Raw genomic sequence first — 22,947 nt, 5'->3', positions numbered from 1 at the left:
CCCAGGCAAAGTTACAAATCCAGAAGGTTAGAAAGGGACTGCAGTGATAAAATATATATATATTTTTTTCTTATGGTCAAAATTGTCCATTTAAAAAATGCAGCTGGAAGGTTGGCAGTGCATCAGTCTGGTGGCACACACTGCAGTTGCTATGGAGTCTGATATGAGCTCAGTGCAAGAGATGGGAACATTGAGGAGACTGTGCACTCAGCTCCTGGAGCATGGTGTACCCCCATCTTGCTTTTGCAGAGCCACCTTTCTCTGTCTTTCAGAGGACCACTAGCAGCTCCACAGGATGGAGCTTTATTCAGTTGTTCTCAGATGTAGGGAGAGTCACCCCAGTGCTGGACTTGAAAATATTGGTAAAAAACCTAGATTCCCGGAGACTATTGAGTCATGTTTAAGGTCTCACTCCTGATCTTCAAGACCCAGTGCCCTCTGCCCAGAGTGTCTAAAAGAGCCTAAAGCTCCAGGATGAAGACTGTGGTCAAGAACTCTGCTCCTCTTGCACAGTGGAACTTTCTACCATGAGGATAAAGCTTGTCTGTGCAGTAGACAGAGCTTTCTTAGGGGCTGGTTTGAGGCTCTGGAACAAACTCCCACAAGAACTAAGCACCATTGCAAATCTCATCATCAGAACTTCATCACATTTCTTCAGCCTCCCTTCTCTAGTATAAACCTATAGTAGTGTGTACATTTAAAAAAATCTACCAAAATACTCTACTGCACACACAGATATTCCCCTGGGGACTGCATGAGAGAGAGAATGAACTACGCATGACACATTTTAGTCACACCACTTAATGCACAATTGGAAAGCACTCAGATAATCTGATGATGAGAAGAGAATAGACCATGGGTTGCAAACTGTGGTCCCAGAGTCAAATGTGGCTGAGTTCTTCAATGCAGCTGCCTTCACCTTTATTGCAATAGTGCAACCCACTGAAATTACAAGTCTCCACATGCAGTGCTCTGTCAAGGCCATTTGAATCAAGATGGAGCATTGCATGTTGGGATCCATAGTTTCTGTGTGCTACACCTCAACCAAACAGGAGTCTGATTAGATCTGTTCCATTTGATGCAAATTAAACCATGGGCCTTAGATCCTGGTAAGGTGCCCATGTAGTCTTTATTTGGGCAAAATATGTGTGCCTGTACTCTAATCCTTAAACTATCACTAATCTTTCATGTCAGCAAGAGATTTCTGATGCTGGCATCCCTCCGTATATTAATAGATTAGTGCCTGTTGAATTTCATATAATTGTAAATCAAGATCTGTCTAATCATATTTATGTTGTTGTCCAGCCGACTCATCCCCTTAAGCAGGATCATGCAATTTATCTGTACAGAGATGCTCTGAGTTTTCAGAATTCTCAGATGGACTTTCGGTCATCGAGAGCACTGAAATATCTCTAGCAGAGGCATTTTCACTTAAAAAATAGAAATGTTGAAACACTGAAAGCTGAATTGTACACCTTCAATCTAGTAAAACTTCCTAACCTCTAGAGTTTTTCTTTAGCCATGGTTCAGAGATTTTAATTAGATCTAATTCTCTCGGTGACCAACAAAGCGACAAAAGACATACCAATTTTTCAAGTAGATCCGTTACTGCTGAGTTTTCATTATTTATTTTAGATAGATGTGACAAAAGAACTTCAATATCCCAGACTTATATTTTGGTTGAATGACAGTAACAGGTCTCCAGCATAAGAGATTTCATTCAGTACTGTTACAATCAGAAAAGTGCCTCTACAAATTACTCCATGGGGTTCCATATTTATTGGGCTCTCGTGCTCTCTCAGTGACTTTCACAGGAAATTTGCTCAAGTTTACAAGTCAGAATATAAATTTATATAGCTATATGCATCCGAAGAAGTGGGCTGTAGTCCACGAAAGCTTATGCTCTAATAAATTTGTTAGTCTCTAAGGTGCCACAAGTACTCCTGTTCTTCTTTTTGCGGATACAGACTAACACGGCTGTTACTCTGAAACTTGTCAAGTGCAATTTGTGTAGTTTGTAATACAGTGCTTCTATTACAGTGCCTTTTTAGATGTTGTTGTGTATGTTGTGACAATGATGCTGTCCTTAAAGTACCTTAAAATCTTTCTTTTTTGAAATGTAAGCATAGCATGATTTGAGCAATTTACCTCATAATAGCTCATGTTGGCTCAAAGCTGAGGGCATTAATAAAATTGAGTCAGAAATACTTGTTTTTTGCCTTTTCTTTTCTGAGTGCACTGCTACAGTAAGTGCTATTCCTTCAGAGAATCTCCTGGTTAACACACATGGTGTCTCCCTACCATTCCATTCCCCATACAATCCTATTTTAATATATCATTCCAGACATACTGGAATTGGTCCTTTACAGTTCATAGAATCATAGAATATCAAGGTTGGAAGGGACCTCAGGAGGTCATCTAGTCCAACCCCCTGCTCAAAGCAGGGCCAATCCCCAGGCAGATTTTTGCCCCAGATTCCTAAGTGGCCTCCTCAAGGATTGAACTCTCAACCCTGGGTTTAGCAAGCCAATGCTCAAACCACTGAGCTATCCGCCCCCCTGGGGGAGAAGACTAAATGTGTCCAATGAGGATGGGATTCAAACTCATGCATGCAGAGCACAATGGATTAGCAGTCCATCACCTTAATCACTCAGCCACCTCATCTGAGCTGAGTTTGGGCCTCCATGTCTGGTTCAGGTTGATCCTCTAGCTGTGTTGTGTGGTGGTCCTGGACTCTGAGACTATCTGCCTCGGGGTTTACTGGGTTGACAAGATCCTGGTTTTGAGGTTCAGTCAGAGCCCACAAAATGCTGGAGTTGAGTGGTATGATCTCCGACAAATAGACAGTCCAGCTTCTCATGGTACCAGCAGACTGGGCTTGCTCTCCCAGAGATCCTATTGTACTCAGCAGTCTTGTACTCCAGCCAAAGCTCCTTTGCCTTACTGTGGCACTGGAGGGTGTCCCAGTTGTGCCCTATCCTGCATTTGTGGTGATAGCCACCTGTAGTTCTGTGCTAAGGGGCTGCTATTCCAATGGGCCTGATCATGCTCCTCTCCCCAGAGAGCAATAAAGTCCACAATCTCAGTATGGGACCATGGCAAAGCACAAGGCATGGCTGATCAATAATCAGGATTATGCAAACTCTACATGAGATGGAATCCCAAAGACAGCACCTGGTTGCAGGAACTATTTAAATGGAAAGGTGACATCCGGTCAGGATGATCCTGGAGCCATAGAGGGTATGCAGGTAGACAGGGAGGACGACCCAAGTAGCCAGCAAAGCAGTACAGGATACTAGTAGGACGGCTTGGTATATGCACAACAGTTGTTTCAGGAGGAGGATGTGGCCATACCTACTTTGTTCCAGGGAAACTCATCCCCCATCGCCATAAGCCTGGATCCACAGGGGGTTGAAAAACACAAATTAAATTGCCAGAAGATTCACTACAAATATTTTGTGGATAGAAGGCATTTTAATGCAAAGTAACTCAAGTTAACCCACAACAGATTTCAAATGGAGACGAGCCCTAAGACCCCAGAACAGTTTGAGATGTGAGTCAACTTTATTTACAGGATCAACAGCAAAAGTTTCCTTCCAGGCACAAAACAGAAAACAAATGAGGATGGTTAAATGAACGAACACCCACTTACACCATTTAAAGAACTCCATCCCAGGTCACAGCACTGACTGGATTTCACTGGGTACCAAATAAGTCAGCCCCTGGCATTTCTCAAGCTTTAAAAAATATAATTAGCAATCTCTGCAGTCCCCTGGCTTCTTCACAGCCTATTTTTGGCTTGCTCCATAAACTGGAAATCACCACACAGCTAGTACTTAGCTGAATTTTCTTTCTGAGCAGTTTGTGCAGCAGAGTGTCAGTTGCTAGACTTTGGTCCTTGAAGGATGGCTGTGTCAAAGTTTACTTACCTCTCTGGCCCAAATGAGTCCTTGGTTGATGGTCTTCTCAGCATTCAGATGGTTATTCCAGAATAGGTCTCTTTTCTTATCTCTTTATTGCCAGACCTCTCTAATGCACAAATGTCCTCTGACCAGATAACTATCCTGGATCTTGATCCAGAGTCTAAAAATGTCATCGATCATACTTCTGAGCTTTCCAAGGACCGTGCTTTGCACATTTGTCATTCAAAGTAACTTTTCCTCTGTCCATCACCTCTCTGTTTAGGATAAATGAGCTACAGACTCTCTTCTGGGTGCTCCATAAGGAGAACTGACCTGTTTCCCGCAAAGTTGGGATTTCATTGTTCTTTCTTGGACCCCATTCAGCCCAGGATGAGTTTTTGCTTCACAAACTGGATGAGACAACTCTAAGATACTCCCTCGGTGGCCCAGCTGCCGTTCCTAAGCTCCACTACACTTTGTAGTGTAGGTGAAAAAGTTCAAATGCCAAGCTAGGTCAAAGAGCCTACCCTGTCTCTGAGTGAGCTGTCACCTGCAGGAGGCTTGTGCCATTCCCAGAAGACATCAGGGTTCATTCTGCTGAATGCGAGGGGCAACACCGTAGAGCATTTCCTAGCATGTTGAGATGGAGAACATTTGTCAAGCAGCTACATGGAGTTCAGCTCACACGCCCTTTCAAACCAATCACTGTTCGATATTGATGCAAGAGAGTGGCGGCTCAGTTTTGGTAGGGCAGCTTTGCAGAACTTGTTATCATTAATTTAGATGCCAAGGTTAAAGAGTGAAGGAGAGGCAAGCAGCTCAGGCATCTCTGCTGTGTTGAATTCACAGAGGTGTCTGAAACACATGTGGAGAAGCTGGACATAGAAAATATGTGACTGCTGAAAAGTTGTGTCTCTGAGATTCTGAGACACACCTCTCTCCAATCAACTGCAGCAGCCAATGTGCTGTTGGGCCCTGCGAGAACTTTACTTTTCAGGAAGACTTCAGCATGCCTCTTGAAACGGTGACAGAGAGGGCTTGCATAAAAGAACTGAATGTATCTGTTGATGTATGCATCAAGTGTTTGTCCTGACCCCCAGGAAATAGGCCCTGCTGCAAGCCCTATTGATACACAAATCAAAGGGTATCTAAAACATTTTTTTCTGTGGTTGGCAGAGCCATCCAAACCCTGATGTTCTAGTTCTGGTCCTTGAACTTATCTCTCAATCAAACACTGGACTGTTCATCTTTAGGCCAACAATTACCTGTATGTAGTGCAAAGGCCAAATTTAGTGAGGCTTGAGCCGTAGCGTAGGGACTTTACAAACTCACATGACCTGGGTGCTGGCTGGTGAGTCTTGCTCACATGCTCAGGGTTTAACTGATCGCCATATTTGGGGTTGGGAAGGAATTTTCCTCCAGGGCAGATTGGCAGAGGCCCTGGAGGTTTTTTCGCCTTCCTCTGCAGCATGGGGCATGGGTCACTTGCTGGAGGATTCTCTGCACCTTGAGGTCTTTAAACTACGATTTGAGGACTTCAGTAACTCAGGCATAGGTTAGGGGTTTGTTACAGGAGTGGGTGGGTGAGATTCTGTGGCCTGCGTTGTGCAGGAGGTCAGACTAGATGATCGTAATGGTCCCTTCTGACCTTAAAGTCTATGAGACCTTACAGGCAGTGCTTCACATTTACAGACCAGAGATATGGAAGTCTGCACCTGTGCATCTATAAATGCAGGAACAGAAACATTATGGCTTGTAAATTATGCACCAGCTGGACCAGTGGAAAAGTTTGTGGACCACTGTGTGAACTGGCATTGGGGTGGTTGGCAAAGCCCTGGGACTATGGCAGTTGCTAAACTGGGTTAGACCAGGGGTCCAGCAAGTCCAATGTCATGTCTCTGAGTGGCCAGTACCATATGCTGCAGAGGAAGGTGTAAAGCACGCCACAATGGACAATTGAACGATAGCCTTCACATAGAGCAGGAGTTCTCAAACTGGGGGCTGTGACCCCTCAGAGGGTCGTGAGGTTATTCCACGGCGGGGAGTCACAAGCTGTCAGCCTCCACCCCAAACCCTGATTCACCTCCAGCATTTATAATAGTATTAAATATTTAAAAAGTGTTTTTAATTTACAAACGGGGGTTGCACTCAGAAGCTTGCTGTATGAAAGGGGTTACCAGTACAAAAGTTTGGGAACCATAGGAGAAGGTTCCTCCTTTGCTATAAGGTAGTGCTTGACCTATGCCCTGAAATGTGGCTTTACATTCCTTATAATTTTATTCTATTTGATTTAACTGTGGATATTCTTATTATCCACATCAATGTCCCATTCCTTTCTTAAAATAAACAAGGAGTCCAGTCATAGGCGCCAACTTTCTCTGGCGCCAGTGGGTGCCCACGCCCCCCACACCTGGCCCCGCCCCAACTCCACCCTTTCCCCGCCCCTGCCCCACCTCCATTCCAACCCCATCCCCAAAGTCCCTGCCCCGCTCCCTCCCTGCCCCCATTGGATCCCTTCCCCAAATCTCTGCCCCAGCCATGCCTCTTCACCCAGCGAACCGCGTTCTCCCTCCTTCCCCCTCCCTCCCTGCCCCGTGAATCAGCTGGGAGGGAGTGGGGAGAAGCAGGACGCGGCGGTGCGCTCGTGGCGGAGGCGGAGATGAGCTGGAGCAGGAGGACGGGGCCACGGGGAGATGCCAGTGGGTGCTGAGTACCCACCAATTTTTCTCCGTGGGTGCTCCAACCCTGGAGCACCCACGGAGTCGGCACCTATGAGTCCGGTGGCACCTTAAAGACTAACTGATTTATTTGGGCATAAGCTTTCGTGAGTAAAAAACCCACTTCTTCAGATGCATGGAATGAAAATTGCAGATGCAGGTATTGTTATACTGACACATGAAGAGAAGGGAGTTACTTCATAAGTAGGGTGACCAGACATCCTGATTTTATCGGGACAGTCCCGATATTTTGCCCTCTGGAATACAGGCGGAGCGGGCTCGCGCCCCGCTCCGCCCCTTCCCTCCCCCATTGGATCCCTCCCCAAATCCCGGCCCCAGCCCCACCCCATCACTGCCCCATTGGATCCCTCCCCAAATCCCCGCCCTGGCCCCACCTCTTTTCCAAGCATGCCGCATTCCTCCTCCTCCCCCCTCCCTCCCAGGCTTGTGGTAATCAGCTGTATGGCCCCGCAAGCTCTGGAGGGAGGGGGGAGAAGCAGGATGCGGCAGCCCACTCAGGTGAGGTGGAGGCGGAGCGGAGGCGAGCTGGTGCGGGGGGGCGGAGCGTGGAGCTGCCGGTGGGTTCTCAGCCCCCACCAATTTTTCCTATGCTCCGGCAGCTCTTGTTTTGTTTATTTGTTTTTTTGTTCCGCCGGCACCCCCCCCCCCCGCCCCCCCGCATCCTGATGTTTCATGTCTCTCATCTGGTCACCCTACTTCACAAGTGGAGAACCAGTGTTGACAGGGCCAATACAATCAGGGCGGATGTAGTTCACTCCCAGTAATTGATGAGAGGGTGTCAATTCACGATCCATTGTCTACAGCCAAGCCCTAAGATGCAACCGAATTTGCTCCAATCCCTCAGACAGAGACAAACACCTACACGATCTTTATCAAGCATTCCTAAAACTACAGTACTCGCCCAGAGAAGTGAGGAAACAGATTGACAGAGTGAGACGGGTACCCAGAAGTCACCTACTACAGGACAGGCCCAACAAGGAAAATAACAGAACACCCCTGGCCATCACATACAGCCCCCAGCTAAAACCTCTCCAGCACATCATCAACAATCTACAACCTATCCTAGAAAACGATCCCTCACTCTCACAGACCTTGGGAGGCAGGCCAGTCCTCACTTACCGGCAACCCCCCAACTTGAAGCAAATACTCACCAGCCACTACACACCACTCCACAGAAACACAAACCCAGGAACCAAACCCTGTAACAAACCTCGTTGCCTATTCTGTCCCCATATCTACTCTAGCGACACCATCAGAGGACCCAACCACGTCAGCCACACCATCAGGGACTCATTCACCTGCACATCTACCAATGTGATATATGCCATCATGTGCCAGCAATGCCCCACTGCCATGTACACTTGCCAAACCGGACAGTCTCTACGTAAAAGAATAAATGGACACAAATCAGACATCAGGAATGGTAACATACAAAAGCCAGTAGGAGAACACTTCAATCTTCCTGAACATTCTATAACAAATTTAAAAGTAGCCATACTTGAACAAAAAAACTTCAGAAACAGACTTCAAAGAGAAACTGCAGAACTAAAATTTATTTGCAAATTTAATACCATTAATTTGGGCTTGAATAGGGACTGGGAGTGGCTGGCTCATTACAGAAGCAACTTTTCCTCTCCTGGAATGGACACCTCCTCATCTATTATTGGGAGTGAACTACATCCACCCGGATTGTACTGGCCCTGTCAACACTGGTTCTCCACTTGTGAGGTAACTCCCTTCTCTTCGTGTGTCAGTATAATCATGCCTGCATCTGTAATTTTCACTCCATGCATCTGAAGAAGTGGGGTTTTTTACCCACGAAAGTTTATGCCCAAATAAATCTGTTAGTCTTTAAGGTGCCACCAGACTCCTTGTTGTTTTTGTGGATACAGACACACACGGCTACCCCCTGATATTTGGCAACCCTTTCTTGAATCCTACTAAGCCTTTTGCCTCAGTGATATCTTAAGGCAGTGAGTTCCACAGGTGAATTATACATTGTGTAAGGCCTCTTGCCTCACACGAAACAGCTTAACTGATGTTTATAATGTGCTGTGATATCTTTGGAATGGAGGGATTTGTTATACTTTCCAGTACCATTCCCTCAGGGTTACTTATTCTTTGCCTTTTCTCTGCTTTGACACTGTAGCTTCAGTTTTCATTACCACATCTCAGCCATTATTCAATCCTGGTTGGCCATTCATTTTCCACAACCCCCTGGATGTGGCTGGAACTCTCCTTGTCTTGAAAAATTTGCTGTCTTCAACTCCTCCACCCCGAAAAATCCTCCAAACAGAGGCTTAATTTCCTCGAAAGCTTTGCAAGTGGATAGTCAGGCTGGAAAGAAAAGCAGCTGGATTTTCTCTCCTTGACACCTTGTATAGTACTGGCTGCTGCTTTATTGTGCTTCTGCTGTTCAGTCCACAAAATATGGCTTGTTATTAATAGAGTCTCTCAGTATCTCAGCTATTGAGTGAGGAAAAGAATCAAAGGAAGCCATTAGTAGGTGGCTTTCACAATCTGTTTTTTTCTATATTGAGGTCAACCTGGTAATTAGAATCTGGAATCCGCACATCAGATCTGCCACCTCCGAAACACTGAGTCATTATAACGATAAGAAAAGCAAAACCCAAAGTGATCCTGCTTCTAATCTCCCTGCAGAAATGCTTTCTGATAGATTGCCTCACACCCTGATTGACACAGGAAAGCTTTATGTTTGCTTCATTTTTATGAGCTAATATTAAGCCATCGGTTCAATTCGATGCTTCTCCCTGCCCAAACCCATTTGTCTTTCTGTTTTTATGACCTCCTTTGCCTGTCTCTGTCTTTATCTCTTGTATGTTTCTTGGCACTGGCTGCTCCAGCTTTCTGGTAATCGTAACAACTCTAAATGTTCAACTGTAGCAGAGACATGTGACCTTAGTCTAACTGCAGCACAAATGCTGCTTCAAAGTCAAGAAAGGCTGATGCACTGTATTCTTTCCTCAGAAAGCAAGTGCCCAAGGGGTACTGAGTGCTGAGTGTCGTTTGGGATCAGGCAGACAGCTAGACATTTTGGTCCAAATGTGCATATTCATTTCTCACCACCAACCCCACCAAGCATCTAGATACTTCCACGCTCATCCCCAAAGAAGCACGCTGCAGCACTAACTTTAAACCTCTGTAAAATATTTTTAGGAGATCGAAAAAGGCTGAGACCACCCCATTACCTCCCCAATGAGAGCTCAGCACTCAGGGTACAGTCTGACTAGAATTGCTCACAATAAAAGAGAGAGATAACATGTCTTCATGTGCTGTGGTATAAACAGGACTCTGCAACCCACTTTATGCATGTCGGCCTCTTGGGTGTCCAGGGTTTTTTATTAACAGTAATACTCGGAACTTATCTCAGACGCTGAAAGTCCCTATCCGCCCAGGCTGGCCAAGCACTTCACAGACATTAAAGAAATCACCCTCCCAGCACCCCTGTGTTAATGGTACTAACCCCATTGGGTAAAATGAGCTACCTACTGGTTAAGGGCTGGATTTGGCCACTCAAGCTGAGCAGTACCAAACCCTGGGAATAGCCCATAATAAGGCTGACAGGAGCTGGCTCCAGGTGACTTTCCCAAGATGGCACAGTGAGTTGGTGACAGAATAGTGAATACAGCCCAGAAATAGTAATTCCCAGCCTCCTGTACTAACCCTGGAGCCTCCCTTCCTTTTTATTGTTATTACTGTGTGTAAATTTTGATCTGCAAATCAGAGCACTTGAAGTGTGTGTCTAAAATATTGCCTGGAAAGCAGCAAGCTTGTATGGTCAGGCCCACTGCTGGCAGGCTGCAGCACACATGCCCACCAGGGGTTTCAGAGAAGCAGTAAAATGTGCCTAGCATCGTGTTTTCCCTGGCCTAGCCAGACCCAGTCTGCCCTGCACTGGATGGTTCATATACCCCATATGTGATGGGCACACTTTATTCAAACCCTCACCCTGTTGTGCAGCATTATCTGGGAAGAGGCCGTAAGGAATGTGTTGCCTTCCTTGATACCCTCTTGTGTCAGTAGCCTTACCTGAAGTGTGCACATGCACCACGAAGTATGAGAACTCCTGAAGCCAAGGTGTTAGCTGGACCCAAGACCCACAAACTATGGGGCAGTTCAGGTCAAGAACTGGAATTATACAGCTCCAGCCCATTTGTACAGTGGACGGTGGTTGTAGCCATTTATAATCCATAAGGAAAACTGCATAACATGAGACTTTGTGCGTGTGTTAGACCCAAGTCATAATTTATAATTCATGAGCTTTGGGGACAAAGTTCCCTTCTGCAGGTGTGGGGAAAGACGGGTCCTACAGTACAGGCTGGGCAGTGACAGAGAAGTGTTTAAATAAATCAGTGTGTTAATAGAAACTGAGGAACAAGAGAGAGGTGAAAAGTGAGAACTGGAATAAAAGGCCATTAAGAGATAGATAGAATATAAAGTGAAAGGGATTAATGGAGCAATTGGTGTGAACGAAAGGTGAGAAATGGTGATGGGAGAGATCACTGCTAGGTTAACACTTGTGGTAACAAAAAGGTATTTACTAATGTGAACCTAGTACACCCAAAAGGAACAGCACAGAATGCCTAGCCATGCCCCTTATGTGTTGTGCTGCCATCACTTCAGGTTATGTCAGTCACATTTCACTTTCTGTTGCACTACTGATTATATTGATCTTTTTGGTGCCAGTCTGTCAGTTACATGGCACTAGAACTGAAACGTTTCTTATGCCTCCAGATGAGGCTAGAATTTGAACACCCCTGAGCGACGTAGTTATACTGATATAGGTCAGTAGTGTAGACCAGACCTTTGGTAGCCAGCAGGGTTAGTTAACTTGCAAAGCCACATTTCCCTCAGCAGGTATGTTTCAGATGCCCCTCTCAACCAGGCTAGTCAGTTTGAAATTGATTGGGAGTTTGGGACACTGACTTCACTTTACAGCCAACCAAGGAGTATGATGGCCTTTACCCCATGTTAAATATGGTATTGTACCATACATGCCTCCCTTTGCCTCCTAAGGGTTATATGAAGGAAAAGATCTAGAGTATCTGTCCTGGACTTAACAATGTGGGGTAACTTTTGACTAGCATGATACTGCGATAAATAAATACATACCTACACAAAAGAGGAGAGACGCTTCTGTAAAGGGATCCACCGGCCGGAATCACCCAATCAGCACAAAGGGAGCTGTGATGTTTCTGGGCAAAGTGCTGATATCCAGCTGTTGGAGTAGTCCCCACCACCTCACAACCAGCTTTGGCTGCCTCAGCAAGAGGAGGGTATTGAGAGTCAGACTGGGAGGGTTTGGTGGCGATGCAAATAGGCACTCTTCAAATCAGCATGGTGGCTCAGCTGGGTGGTGCCAGGCCTGTGGCAGCGTAGCTTCCATTAGCACAGGGCAGGTAAATGAAGGAGGTGACTCACCGAAATCACAGGTCTGCATTTGTGAACTGCCCTGGTCTAGTAACCGCACCTTCTCTGCTGCAACCTTTTGCCATGCAGGCCACAAGAAGGAGTAACAGAAACTGTAGAGGGAAGATATCTATTATTCTGCCCCATGCTCAGATGTGTGCTAGTTGGCTAATTAAGTAACACAACTTTAATTAGTTATTAATGAAAGGAAATAACAGAAGCCATGACACCTAAATGAAAATAGATGGTAGTTTATGTAAAAATGTGGTTGCAATTTTCCATATATTGTGTTTTCAAATTGGGATCTCAGATGGTTTCATTGTTGATTCTGCCATACATAGTTTGATTTTGGAAATGTCACTGATTTCAGACCAGGTGCATTGTTCTCCATGTTCAGATTGCATACAGATGGCTACTATATTGTTTCCCTCTCTGGCCCTCCCTCTCATCCTCCAGGTAGCCTCAGAAGTTCACGCCCAGGATCATGTGGTGATGGCGCTGATGCCAGAGGCACCCTCACAATCTTCTGTCAGGGATGTATTTTGCAATGTGATACTAGGATCTCCCAAATCACTCACATTTAGATGACCCTGCCTGTGCTAATAGTTCTCTTTGGAGTAAAGAAAGTACATGGCAACTGTCAGCATCTGGGTTGGCTTTTAAAAATAAGTGTTTCTGTTTAGCTTGAGGTTTTACGTACACAAAAACATGTGCTTGTCCTAATGACAAAAACAGTTCCTAGATCAGGTATGCAGTGCCAAATTTCACCAGCAGGTGTCACCTTCATAGACAGTCCCTCATATAGGGAGGAATTGAGGCAGATGTTGTTAAACAATCCAATTTGAAATAGGTACTTAATATTCATTAACGCCTTGCAGTATATCTTGAAAGTAACTCATCCCCACTATTAAAAAAAAACAAAACAGCTTACCTAGAAACAAGCCTGCAGCAAAATGTGTGCTAACCTGTTTAGTTTCCCTGTGATCTATTGTCTGTTCCTGATGTTCGTTTTGCTTTTTCCCTCAGCAATCCCAAAGTTCAAGTGGAAGCAATTGAGGGTGGTGCTCTACAAAAACTGATGGTTATTTTAGCTACGGAACAACCATTGTCGGTGAAGAAAAAGGTAAGTTGGCCTTTTGTGTGTATTAACGTTTCCTAAATATGACATCCAGGTGTATAGTCTTGCATTGGCACCATTACATAGTGATGTGATCTGTGTCACCTGTTCATGGATATGTGGTGCTTTATAATGAGGCGCATTCACAGAAGCGATGTCAGGCTATGTTCAGAGGGTTAGATTCAGCCCTAAGGTCTATGGGCATTCCCCCCCTTCCACCCAGACTGATGGGGTTCTGTTCTTTTTTCAGTTCTCTCAAGGTGACCCTTGTTATAGTTAACAAGCTGCAGTTGTGTACTAACAGGGAAACCTTGCCTCTCTGGTGTACAGTGCCATTAGCCAGCCCACTGTTGTCACCTCATGGCAGCAATAGGCCTTGCCCTACTTTAAAAGGAAAACTCAGATCACACAGCGAGTTCATACTGTTGGGCAGGCAGTGCTGTATGTTAGTCTGGGAGGGAAGGAGCTGATCCCGGCATGAAGATCACAGGCTAATGAATAGGAGTCGATGTTCTGGAGAAGATAATTGCTGCATCCACTTTGGCATCCTGCCTCAAGCAGGGGCCAATATCTGATGCTTCAGAGGAAGGCGAAAAGCTCTCCTAATGCCCCTAGCTAAATGTGCAGTGCTGTACGTTGAGGTACGGGATTCTTCACTCTCCCCTTCAGTGATCAGTTTACTCGCTCAAGCATGAGATCTGATTACCCTTACCTTAACATGCAAAGCTACAAATGGTTGTTGTTGGCCATAAAATTATCTAGCTCCTTTTCAAATCCAAGCCCAGTATTTGACTCAGTGACCTTCTGGCACTGTGAATTCCACAGGAGGAGTGGAAAAAGTAGCTCCTGTTACTCAACCTTAATGCCCCTGCCATTAATATCAGTGATGTGCTGTCAGTATTTTAAAAGAGGATCCCATGAAAATGTTTCCCTCTAGCCTGTGATAAACTCCTGAGTCTCAAAGAATGTGTGGGCCACAGGAGTGGAGAGACTGAGGCATTTATTCACTTGCATGAAAAGATTCTCTCCTTGTCAAGGCTGGGCAGGCACGCTTGTGTAAAGCTGCACTTGCTAGAAATGTTTACAGCATGTTCCTGAAAATGACACTGAGCATCCTGCTGGCCTAGCCCAGCATGTGTGATGCGAGGAGTGTGATGACCTCACAGGGACAGTGAGGAGGTATCTAGGGAAGGATTTGAAAACCATTGCCCTGGAGTGTAGTCTGCTTCATTCCAAAAGCAAAACTTTTGCCTTTTTCAAAGACTTCTGGCAGCATTCAGAGACGGGGTGACCTCACCAGAGACAGAGAAATCACCCCAATATTTTCTTTAATTTAGTTTACTGACTGAGCTGTAACAAATGACTCCAGAGAGCCCTTTCACCACGGCCTGGAGTTTAACTGAGTGACCCTTGTTCTTGTATTACGATAGGGTAAGGTTTTCACTGTCCTTGTCATAATTTGGATGCTTCTGTCTAGGCTCCTTAACCCGTCCCCTTTCCAGGCAAAATACTCCTAGTTGTGACAGTCTCTCTTCAAATCTAAGCCCCCACCATCCAGTATGACAATCTTTAAGGTCTTTTTCTGAACAAAGGGGATGGCTCTGGTGTGTAGTGCAGAACTACAGGCTGATGTGGTACTTCAGCATCAGCTGCCATGCATGTAACATTCGTGCGTGACAGGGAGAGATTTTTACTCCCATCAGAATGAAAACATGGTGAGTACAAGAGAGTCCTATTTCCCATCCAGCCGTGCTTGGGTGGAGGAGGAGTCAGCATGCCAGCACACTGATACTATGGACTGTGGTGAGGAGGAGACAGAAGCATCCACTAAACTACTGCAGGCAACTAAGAGATTATAAAATAGAAATATATTGGATTGGGAAAAAATAGCTGTCTGTTCTGATCTGCCCACAGTGGGTGCAGGAAACACCATTGTGCACTAAGGAGTCAGTTCCCATTGTTGGCAGGCTCGGAGATGGATGATCTCAGTAATAATTCTCGTTTCAGCAGCAGCCTTTCCTGAGGGGTAGACTGGCAGCCTGGGCACCTTGCTTAACACTTAACATATTGCCTCAAGTAACCATTTTTGTGAATATCAGAGAGGTGTAAAAATCAATAATTTAGCCACAAATTGCCCCCTTCCTCAGCCTTAACCACAGGCCTGTAACAGCTCTGAAAGGGAGAGAGCACCTAAACGTCTCTATCACTAGCCAAAGTAATCTTTATATTAGGATGAGTTATCTGTACTGCGGTAGTGCCCAAAGAGCTCAAGCAGAATTGGGTCTGTACTCACACAGAATCAGAGTTCATAATCCAGTTTAAGACAAGATGCACTCAGTGAGAGCAGTGAACAGGGAGGTGAGAGTGATGGCTGTACATCAGTGAGTTCTGAAGGATTAGAGAAACACTCAGAAGTTCAATATTTATCCAAGCTATCTGAGCTTTGATGGGGCTGGATGTGTGTCTGCCAAAGTGACATCCACCAGAATACTGGTACTATTTCTGCTGGTTGGGCTGGAGATTTGAGCATAGGCTTTCTCAGGGTATTTGGGCACAGCATCCAGACTGCAAAGCCCCCAGAAGGAGAAAATCTTTGGCTTGGGTTCAGTTCAAGTGATGGGCATAGGTCCAGTTTGGCTATTTTAACAGACCTACTGCCTGAAATACAAGTTAACAAAGCTCAGTGAGAGCAGAACCCATCTTGATCTGCAACCTGCCTCTCTCATGTTACTCTGTTTCAGTGCTTCAGTATTGTGGTGATTGAGGCTATATAAATACTGTAGACTGAGTTAATATCAGCAGCTAAACCAAATCAAAGTAAAAATCTCATTGGCCCTACATCTATCCCAAACCTTGTATCTAGTACTAGAAAGATTCAGAACAATGTCTTTGCCATTAGTTTCCACTCTCATTTGGACTGGTCACCTGCTCCTTCCTTCATATTCGGGCTTATCCCCACCATAGCAGGAGGAATGCAAGGTGCATGGGCTACAACAGCTTTAAGCACAGAACATTTCCCCATCTCAGCTCTGGTATTTAGAAAGAGCCTCTTGTGCAACTCCACGTTCTAGTGCTGCATTTGTTTATCATGCTCCTTGGGGAACTGTAGCAACAGCAGACTGCTTGCTGCAGATACAGACAGATGCAACCCTTGCCTAAGCAGCAGCCTCAATCAATTGTCCTGGTTGTGGGTCTATTACAGGAGTGGGTGGGTGAGGTTCTGTGGCCTGCGATGTCCAGGAGGTCAGACTAGATAAGCGGTCCTCAAAGTGTGGGTCAGGACCCCAAAGTGTGTCACAACCCTATTTTAATGGGTTCATCAGATTTGCTGGGGCCCAGGGCTAAAGCCCAAGCTAGAAGTCTTCAGCCCTGGGCGGTGGGGCTCAGGCTTCGGCTTCAGCCCTGGGCCCCAGGGCTCAGATTACACACACACACCCCATATGGGGCTGAAGTCCACAGGCTTTGGGTTTGGTCCCCCTTCTCAGTGTCGTGTAGTAATTTTGTTGTCAGAATGGAGTCACGGTGCAATGAAGTTTGAGAACCCCTGGACTAGATCATGATGGTCCCTTCTGGCCTTAAAGTCTGAGAGCATATAAAGTTGATGCGGGCAGTGTCAGTCTGTGAGAGCTGCATTGATGTGTTGACAGCATCTAACCTGGAGAAGGGTCAAAGGGCATGATCCTGAGGGGTGTTGAGCACCTACAGTACCCCCTGAAGTCAGAAGAGGTTGCAGGACTAAGCAGGGGGTATGACTACACTAGCTTTAACTGAGAGAGCTCGAAGTCTGTGCTGCTGCCGTTTCACTGCTCATCCGGAGTAATTACCCAGGGTTATAGGCAGGTTTGTACAGCCCCACCGGAAGCACATGGTGCTGCAGCTTCACTGCTCTGGTACCTGAGCTAGCGAGATTAAAGCTAGTGGGGGATGTCTGCACAAGCTGCAGTCACACCTCTGACCGCAATGTGGACGTATCCATGGTCTTTGAGTTCCTGTAAGTTGGGGATCAGACACCACACTCAGGTTCCATGCAGCGATACCACCTCGCTGGTGAGGAGAGATTTAAATTAACAAGGGCAAGCATTTGCAGAACAGCAAGTCATGAGTGAACACAGTTGTGTTTTTCTCCCCTGATTAGAAGTCATTAAGTGAGATTGTTGATGGGCTTTTAAATCGCACCCATATTATGTAGCATTAATCAGCTGCCTTTTGTGGCAGTCCATAAAGGAAGATGAAGCCAGAATGCTAGGGCTCTTCAGAATAGATTGCTGAGCAAGAGTTCATTCAGATATGGCAGCTGTCACTGGACTAGAAGACTGATTAACTGTTGTGCTTGCCAGGCTCTCTTTGCTTTGTCTTCGATGCTGCGACACTTCCCCTATGCCCAGCTGCAGTTCCTCAAGCTTGGTGGCCTTCAAGTACTTAGAAATCTCTTCAAAGAAAAAGGCATGGAGACTCTCTACATACGCGTTGTGACGCTGCTCTATGACCTGATTGTGGAAAAGGTAAGAGGGCTGTGGGGCAGTTTGCTGGAGCCCATGTTCACTGGTTGACAGTGAAGATGTGAACTATACTCCTGGGAGTGAGGAAATGCATGTGAATCGGGAACAGTTATAACGATGCAAGACAGTTCTTAGGATTTTCATTAAAGGGCAGTTGTATCAAGGCCAAACAGAGAGGCATGATACCAGGGAACTCTCCAGGCAGAGACAAGCTGTGCCTGCTGATAGTGGGGTGGGGGTTGGGGGGGGAGTGGAGATTTGGGTTCAGAGTGAGGGCAGCTGGCTTCAGCAGTGTTACTGAGCATGCTCCGTACAAGCCAAGCAGCAAATCTGGAGAGGCATGTGACCCTGCATCCTCCCCCCCCACACCTCCCAACGCATCACCTCTATCTCCAGCGGATGGAAGGCCCGCTCTGCTCCAACATGCCTCCCTGCAGCACTTCAGGAGAAGCCCCTGTGGAGCTGGGTTCCATATTGCATAGGCCAGGGGTGGCCAACCTGTGGCTCTGGAGCTCTTCAGAAGTTAATATGCGACTTCTTGTATAGGTACCAACTCTGGGGTGGAGCTACAGGTGCCAACTTTCTAATGTGCTGGGGGGTGCTCCCTGCTCAACCCCTGGCTCTGTCCCCCTCCACCCATTCCTGCCCCCTCCCCTGAGCCTTCTATGCCCTCACTCCTCCCCCTCCGACCCTCCTGCATGCCACAAAACAGTTGATCGGGAGGTGTAGGGAGGGATGAGGAGGCGCTGATCTGCGGGGCTGCCCATGAGCGGGAGGCACGGGGGTGGGTGGGAGCTGCTGGGGAGCTGCTGACGTATTACTGTGGCTCTTTGGCAATGTACATTGGTAAATTCTGGCTCCTTCTCAGGCTCAGGTTGGCCATCCCTGGCATAGGCAGTTTGTTCTCCCTGGGCTGATCTTGTCTCTGAACCTTGAAAATATTGTGTAGCCATTTAAGCATCTTTTTAACAATAAAATCAATGTTTGTTTTGGTGGTGGTGGATTTTTTACCCTGAAATGTTAAAACCAAGAATGTGTGCTAGAGTGCAGAAGAGCCAGGAAATGATCATTCTGGTTTCATTGTCCAAAGTGAATGAAATGCAAAGAGTGTTACCAGGGTATCAATGTGCAAACTAGCTAGATTTTTGTAATTCTTTTAATTTTATGGGGCATTGTCCATTTGTAAATCTTAGGTTGTAACCAAGTAAACATCTGTATCTATTTTACTTAGCACCAGCTTTGATTATTACTGTAAATATCAGTTTAAAACCCTGTTTACTAGCCACTGTTTGATTTGTTGTTTATTTTCTGCATTTCTGTTACATTGGAGAATGAAAATCAATTAAGTCAAGTTTCACTTCTGTTTATAGTCAGTTTCACCTGCAGATTTTTATTGCTGTAGTGTTTGGGTTTCAGACCTTGAAGAAAAATGATTATATGCTTTAAAAGTAGTTTTTAATGGACTTTTTATATGAGATGGAAATATTTTTGTTAGTCTGAAGTTTTATAAAATATAAATATTGGGTCCAATATAAATTAACCCTGTCCCTTCAACAGCACAAATAAGGAATTTGTATCTATGACTTGTTTTAGCATTGTCCCTTTAATCCCATTCCATGTTTTAATATTGTACCTTTAGCAACTCCATCTGTTCACAGATTCAATCTATCTTGAGATAATCTGCACACCCTACACAGTCTAAGTTTTATACTGGAACAATGACATTTATAGCCCTTTTGAGTGTGAAAACTATTTTCTAGGATGTACGTCACAGACTGCTCTCATTACGTCTGCAGACAAAATGGAAAAAAACAGCACCTGGAAAGGTGCTGGATTAATCTGAATAAGTGGTGATGTCACAAATGCTGTAAAGGACTAGCTTCAGGGTGACAGACTGAAAAGCAATAGGCTATTTTTTTTTTTAAATGAAGCAAAACTAACTCCAGCCCATGCCAGTGCCAGCTCAGTGAAATGAAGCAGAAGAGAAGATGGTTCTGAACTGCTTTTCCTGCTTCATTGTCTCTGTTTAACCCTGAAAGGATGGACAATCTGCGTGCACAGAAAATACTGTAAAGTTTTCCAGGTGGTGGAAATGGCTTTCCTGCAGGATTGTGGGAAGGGAAATCTCGCCTGAGTTTTTCTTCCTTTTCTCCCCACATACGGTAAATCAAAGTATAAATACAATGCCGTGAAACATGCCAGCAGCAACCACCCAAGGGATGAACAAAAGTCAGTTCGTAGCAGAGGTGGGCCCTTAAATAAAGGCTAGATAAAATGTTACAGGAAACCTTGGGGAGACTCGAGTGGTCCCTCCAGACAGGTAGTTGCTTATTAGCAAGGCTCATCCTTTGTGCGAGTTTCACTGTATCTCTGCTGATTTCCAGCCTTTTTCTTCTGCAGATTTGAATTTGTTCTTATCAGACCTGTAAAAGCCCTAATCTTCCCTTAATGATAATACCGTAGCAAGCAGACTTGTGCTATTCAGATCTAATTAATGAAGCGCATACATAGTAATTATCACAGGAGGCCACCAGCCAAGCCAGAGGAATAGCTCTTAAAGGGAAACAGACGCCATATTGCTCTTCTTTGGGAAATGGTGCTGTGAACAGCTCCTTCTGGCACACAGACTGAGATGCATCTAGGGTCACATTCCAGCCCGTGACACATGCATGGGATTCCTATATATGTCAATGACTGCTTCTCACATTCCCCTACCAGCTCTGCTAGGCCTGAATATTTAATGCCAGCGTTTAGTATTGAAGCCAGCTGTGAAAGGATGTGCAGGTTCTTCAGTGTGACACCTGCCTGTGAGCATCATTATTCAGAGTATGCTAAACCAGCTCATACCCCGCTGAAAGCCTTAAACGTGCCCGTCGTAACTGAGATGGTGGGGTGGGAATCCACGTCTCAGCTCACTCATGGTGAGATTGTTGAATGTCCATATAACTGCACTGAACGGATGCACCTTTTATTTAGGGCTGGCGTAAGGTGAGCATTGGGTTGGGCCATGGCACAATCAGGATCCTAGCTCATACTCTTGCTTCCTGGGCCAGCAGGAGCTGGGAACACTGTGGAAGCCACGTGCCTGGTCTCTGGATGTGGGGAACAGAGCACTGTGGCTTGTGCCCAAGCATCCCCTTCTGGCGGTTGTCAGAGCAGCACCAATGAGCTAAGTTCAGCAAGAGAGAGAGAATTGTGATGATGCAGAGCTTGAGCATGGTGCCGCTGGCGAACCACAGGGTGAAAGATGTGGGGGGAGGATCCTGGACAGACCCCCACCTCCTAGAAAAGGCAATGGAAAGCAAAAATCAGGCCTGAAATGCCAGCAGGCTAAAAAGTCAACTCTCTGCCATTTGCTGCAGACAGCAGCACCGAGGCCACGGGCGCAGTGAAGCCTTCAGGCAACTGCTTCAAATAAGCACAGTTTAAGGAATTGACTTGACAGTGACTTTTTCTGCCCTTTTCTCCTTTATTAAGGAAATGGGGGGGTCTCTTGTGGAACAGCACAAGGGCTCCACCAGTGTCCCGTGCATCTCACTGTCCTCCTCTGGATTCTAGGAGCTCTACACTGTTACAGGTGTATATTGTATGTGGGAGCATTTACCATGCAGTTCAATAGGGCTGTGCTGGCTTCCCTTTGGTATCTCACTGGATTCACCTGAGGCTTTGCTTGCTCGGTCCTGGTATAACATTGCCCCACAAAGGATATTTCATAAAATTGCGCTTATGCCCTTTGTTTCCCATCTCCCTCTCCCCCCTCAAAGAAAAGTTGTTTTCTCTCTGCTTTGTTTTAATCATAGAAATATCAAGAATAGCAACACTGTCTTCCCTAGCTTTGCTGGAGGTGCCTCCAGTGGGAATTGGGAATGCTCTTAAATGAAGGGTGGAGATATTGAGTGTTTAACAAAGAGGTCTTGTATCCAAAGTGTTTAGTACATGCCGGAGTTATATAGATGAGCATGAAAATACATAATAATTTGTTTAAAACAGTCTCATCTCACCCCCTTCTCCTTTCAATCAGATTTTCAGTGTCTTGCAATATCATAATTCTACTCATTCTCCAATCAATTTCCAGAGTAGATGAGATCTGAATTTCTAATGCAAAAAAACCCAACAAGCAAAACAAATCTTTCAGGCTAACTTCATGCACCATATAACGAAATAAAATAGAGTACAATGCTGTCAAAAGCCAGGAGTCGTGGGATGTCTGGATTCACCCATGGGCACTGATATACTGTATAACCTGCTGGAAACAGTACTAAGGGTAGTTATTGTTCTTGGATACAGATAATCAATTTAACATGATTTCTTGCAGATGCTGCTTGAGGATTCTGAGAACAAGGAAGACCAATTGGAAGAGAAAGTTCAGCAGTACAAACAAGTGAACCTGGTGCCAGCTGTGGTGGAACAGGGCTGGTGTGTGATTATTTCTAACCTCCTGGCATTGCCGGAGCATGACACTCGAGAAAAAGTTCTAAAAACAGTGCGCGTTCTGATGGCCGCCTGCAGGGACGGATACCAAGGAGACTATGCTCTCAGCACCACGCTGAGCATGCTCCGCACTGAATACGAAGAACTGGCAGCAGAAGAACAAAGGGAAGGGGACAATGATGGCTATTTTAAGGAACTCCTTAGCTCTATAAATACCATTATTCAGGAGTTAAGACCAGGATATCTGTAATCTGACTGAGCTTAAAAAAAAATAATTCATGATAACCTGGTGAATTTTGACAGATATGCATAAACAAACTATTGAGTAAACTGCTGGTCAAAGCAAAATCCCTCCACAAGGCAAGTGAGCCAACAGCTCCATTATTAAAGAAAGATACAAACATTTTGGGGAGTGTTTTCATTTCATAACTTGGTCCATGCTAAGATAATGGGAGTATATGTGTTTAAGGAATATTGCATCTTGTCCTCAACCTCTAATATGTTTAATGTAAGTAACAGAAGGTTTCAGTCTGTTTAGTAAAATGCAGAGATTCTTCAGGTTCCAGAGAACTGATGCGCATTTTTAATCACATACTTGCTAATTCAGGCACCTATACATCTGTGCTTTGTAAAGGGAAAAGACTTTCCCACGCAACTGCGATCAGTCTTTGTTCTTTTTTTAATGGTGACCCTTTCTTTTGCTGCTTTACAATTTATAGAGAAGGATCGAAAGCTGTTAGGTATCTATTTTTAAGTGTGCTTTCTGCTTATGTCTTCCCTCAGAAACACCACAGATATCAACGCTTGTCTTCCTGGGTTTGCTGGAGGTC

General features: G+C 45.4%; 1 protein-coding gene across 1 annotated transcript in view; it reads left to right on the top strand.

Annotated features, from left to right (window-relative positions):
• The window catches only part of SIL1 (SIL1 nucleotide exchange factor), a gene marked incomplete in the record, with an annotated part of 234,243 nt that extends 211,722 nt beyond the window's left edge, over positions 1-22,521 (top strand). The window contains 3 exon segments of the mRNA XM_034778499.1: positions 13,097-13,193; positions 17,525-17,689; positions 22,002-22,521. Of these exon segments, the coding sequence (XP_034634390.1) occupies positions 13,097-13,193; positions 17,525-17,689; positions 22,002-22,367 (628 nt within the window).
• Between the last annotated feature and the right edge of the window lie 426 nt (positions 22,522-22,947).

This window comes from Trachemys scripta, chromosome 8 (genome assembly GCF_013100865.1).
Source record: "Trachemys scripta elegans isolate TJP31775 chromosome 8, CAS_Tse_1.0, whole genome shotgun sequence".
NCBI classification, from domain to species: Eukaryota; Metazoa; Chordata; order Testudines; family Emydidae; genus Trachemys; species Trachemys scripta.
This window is presented reverse-complemented; position numbering and strand designations above follow the sequence as displayed.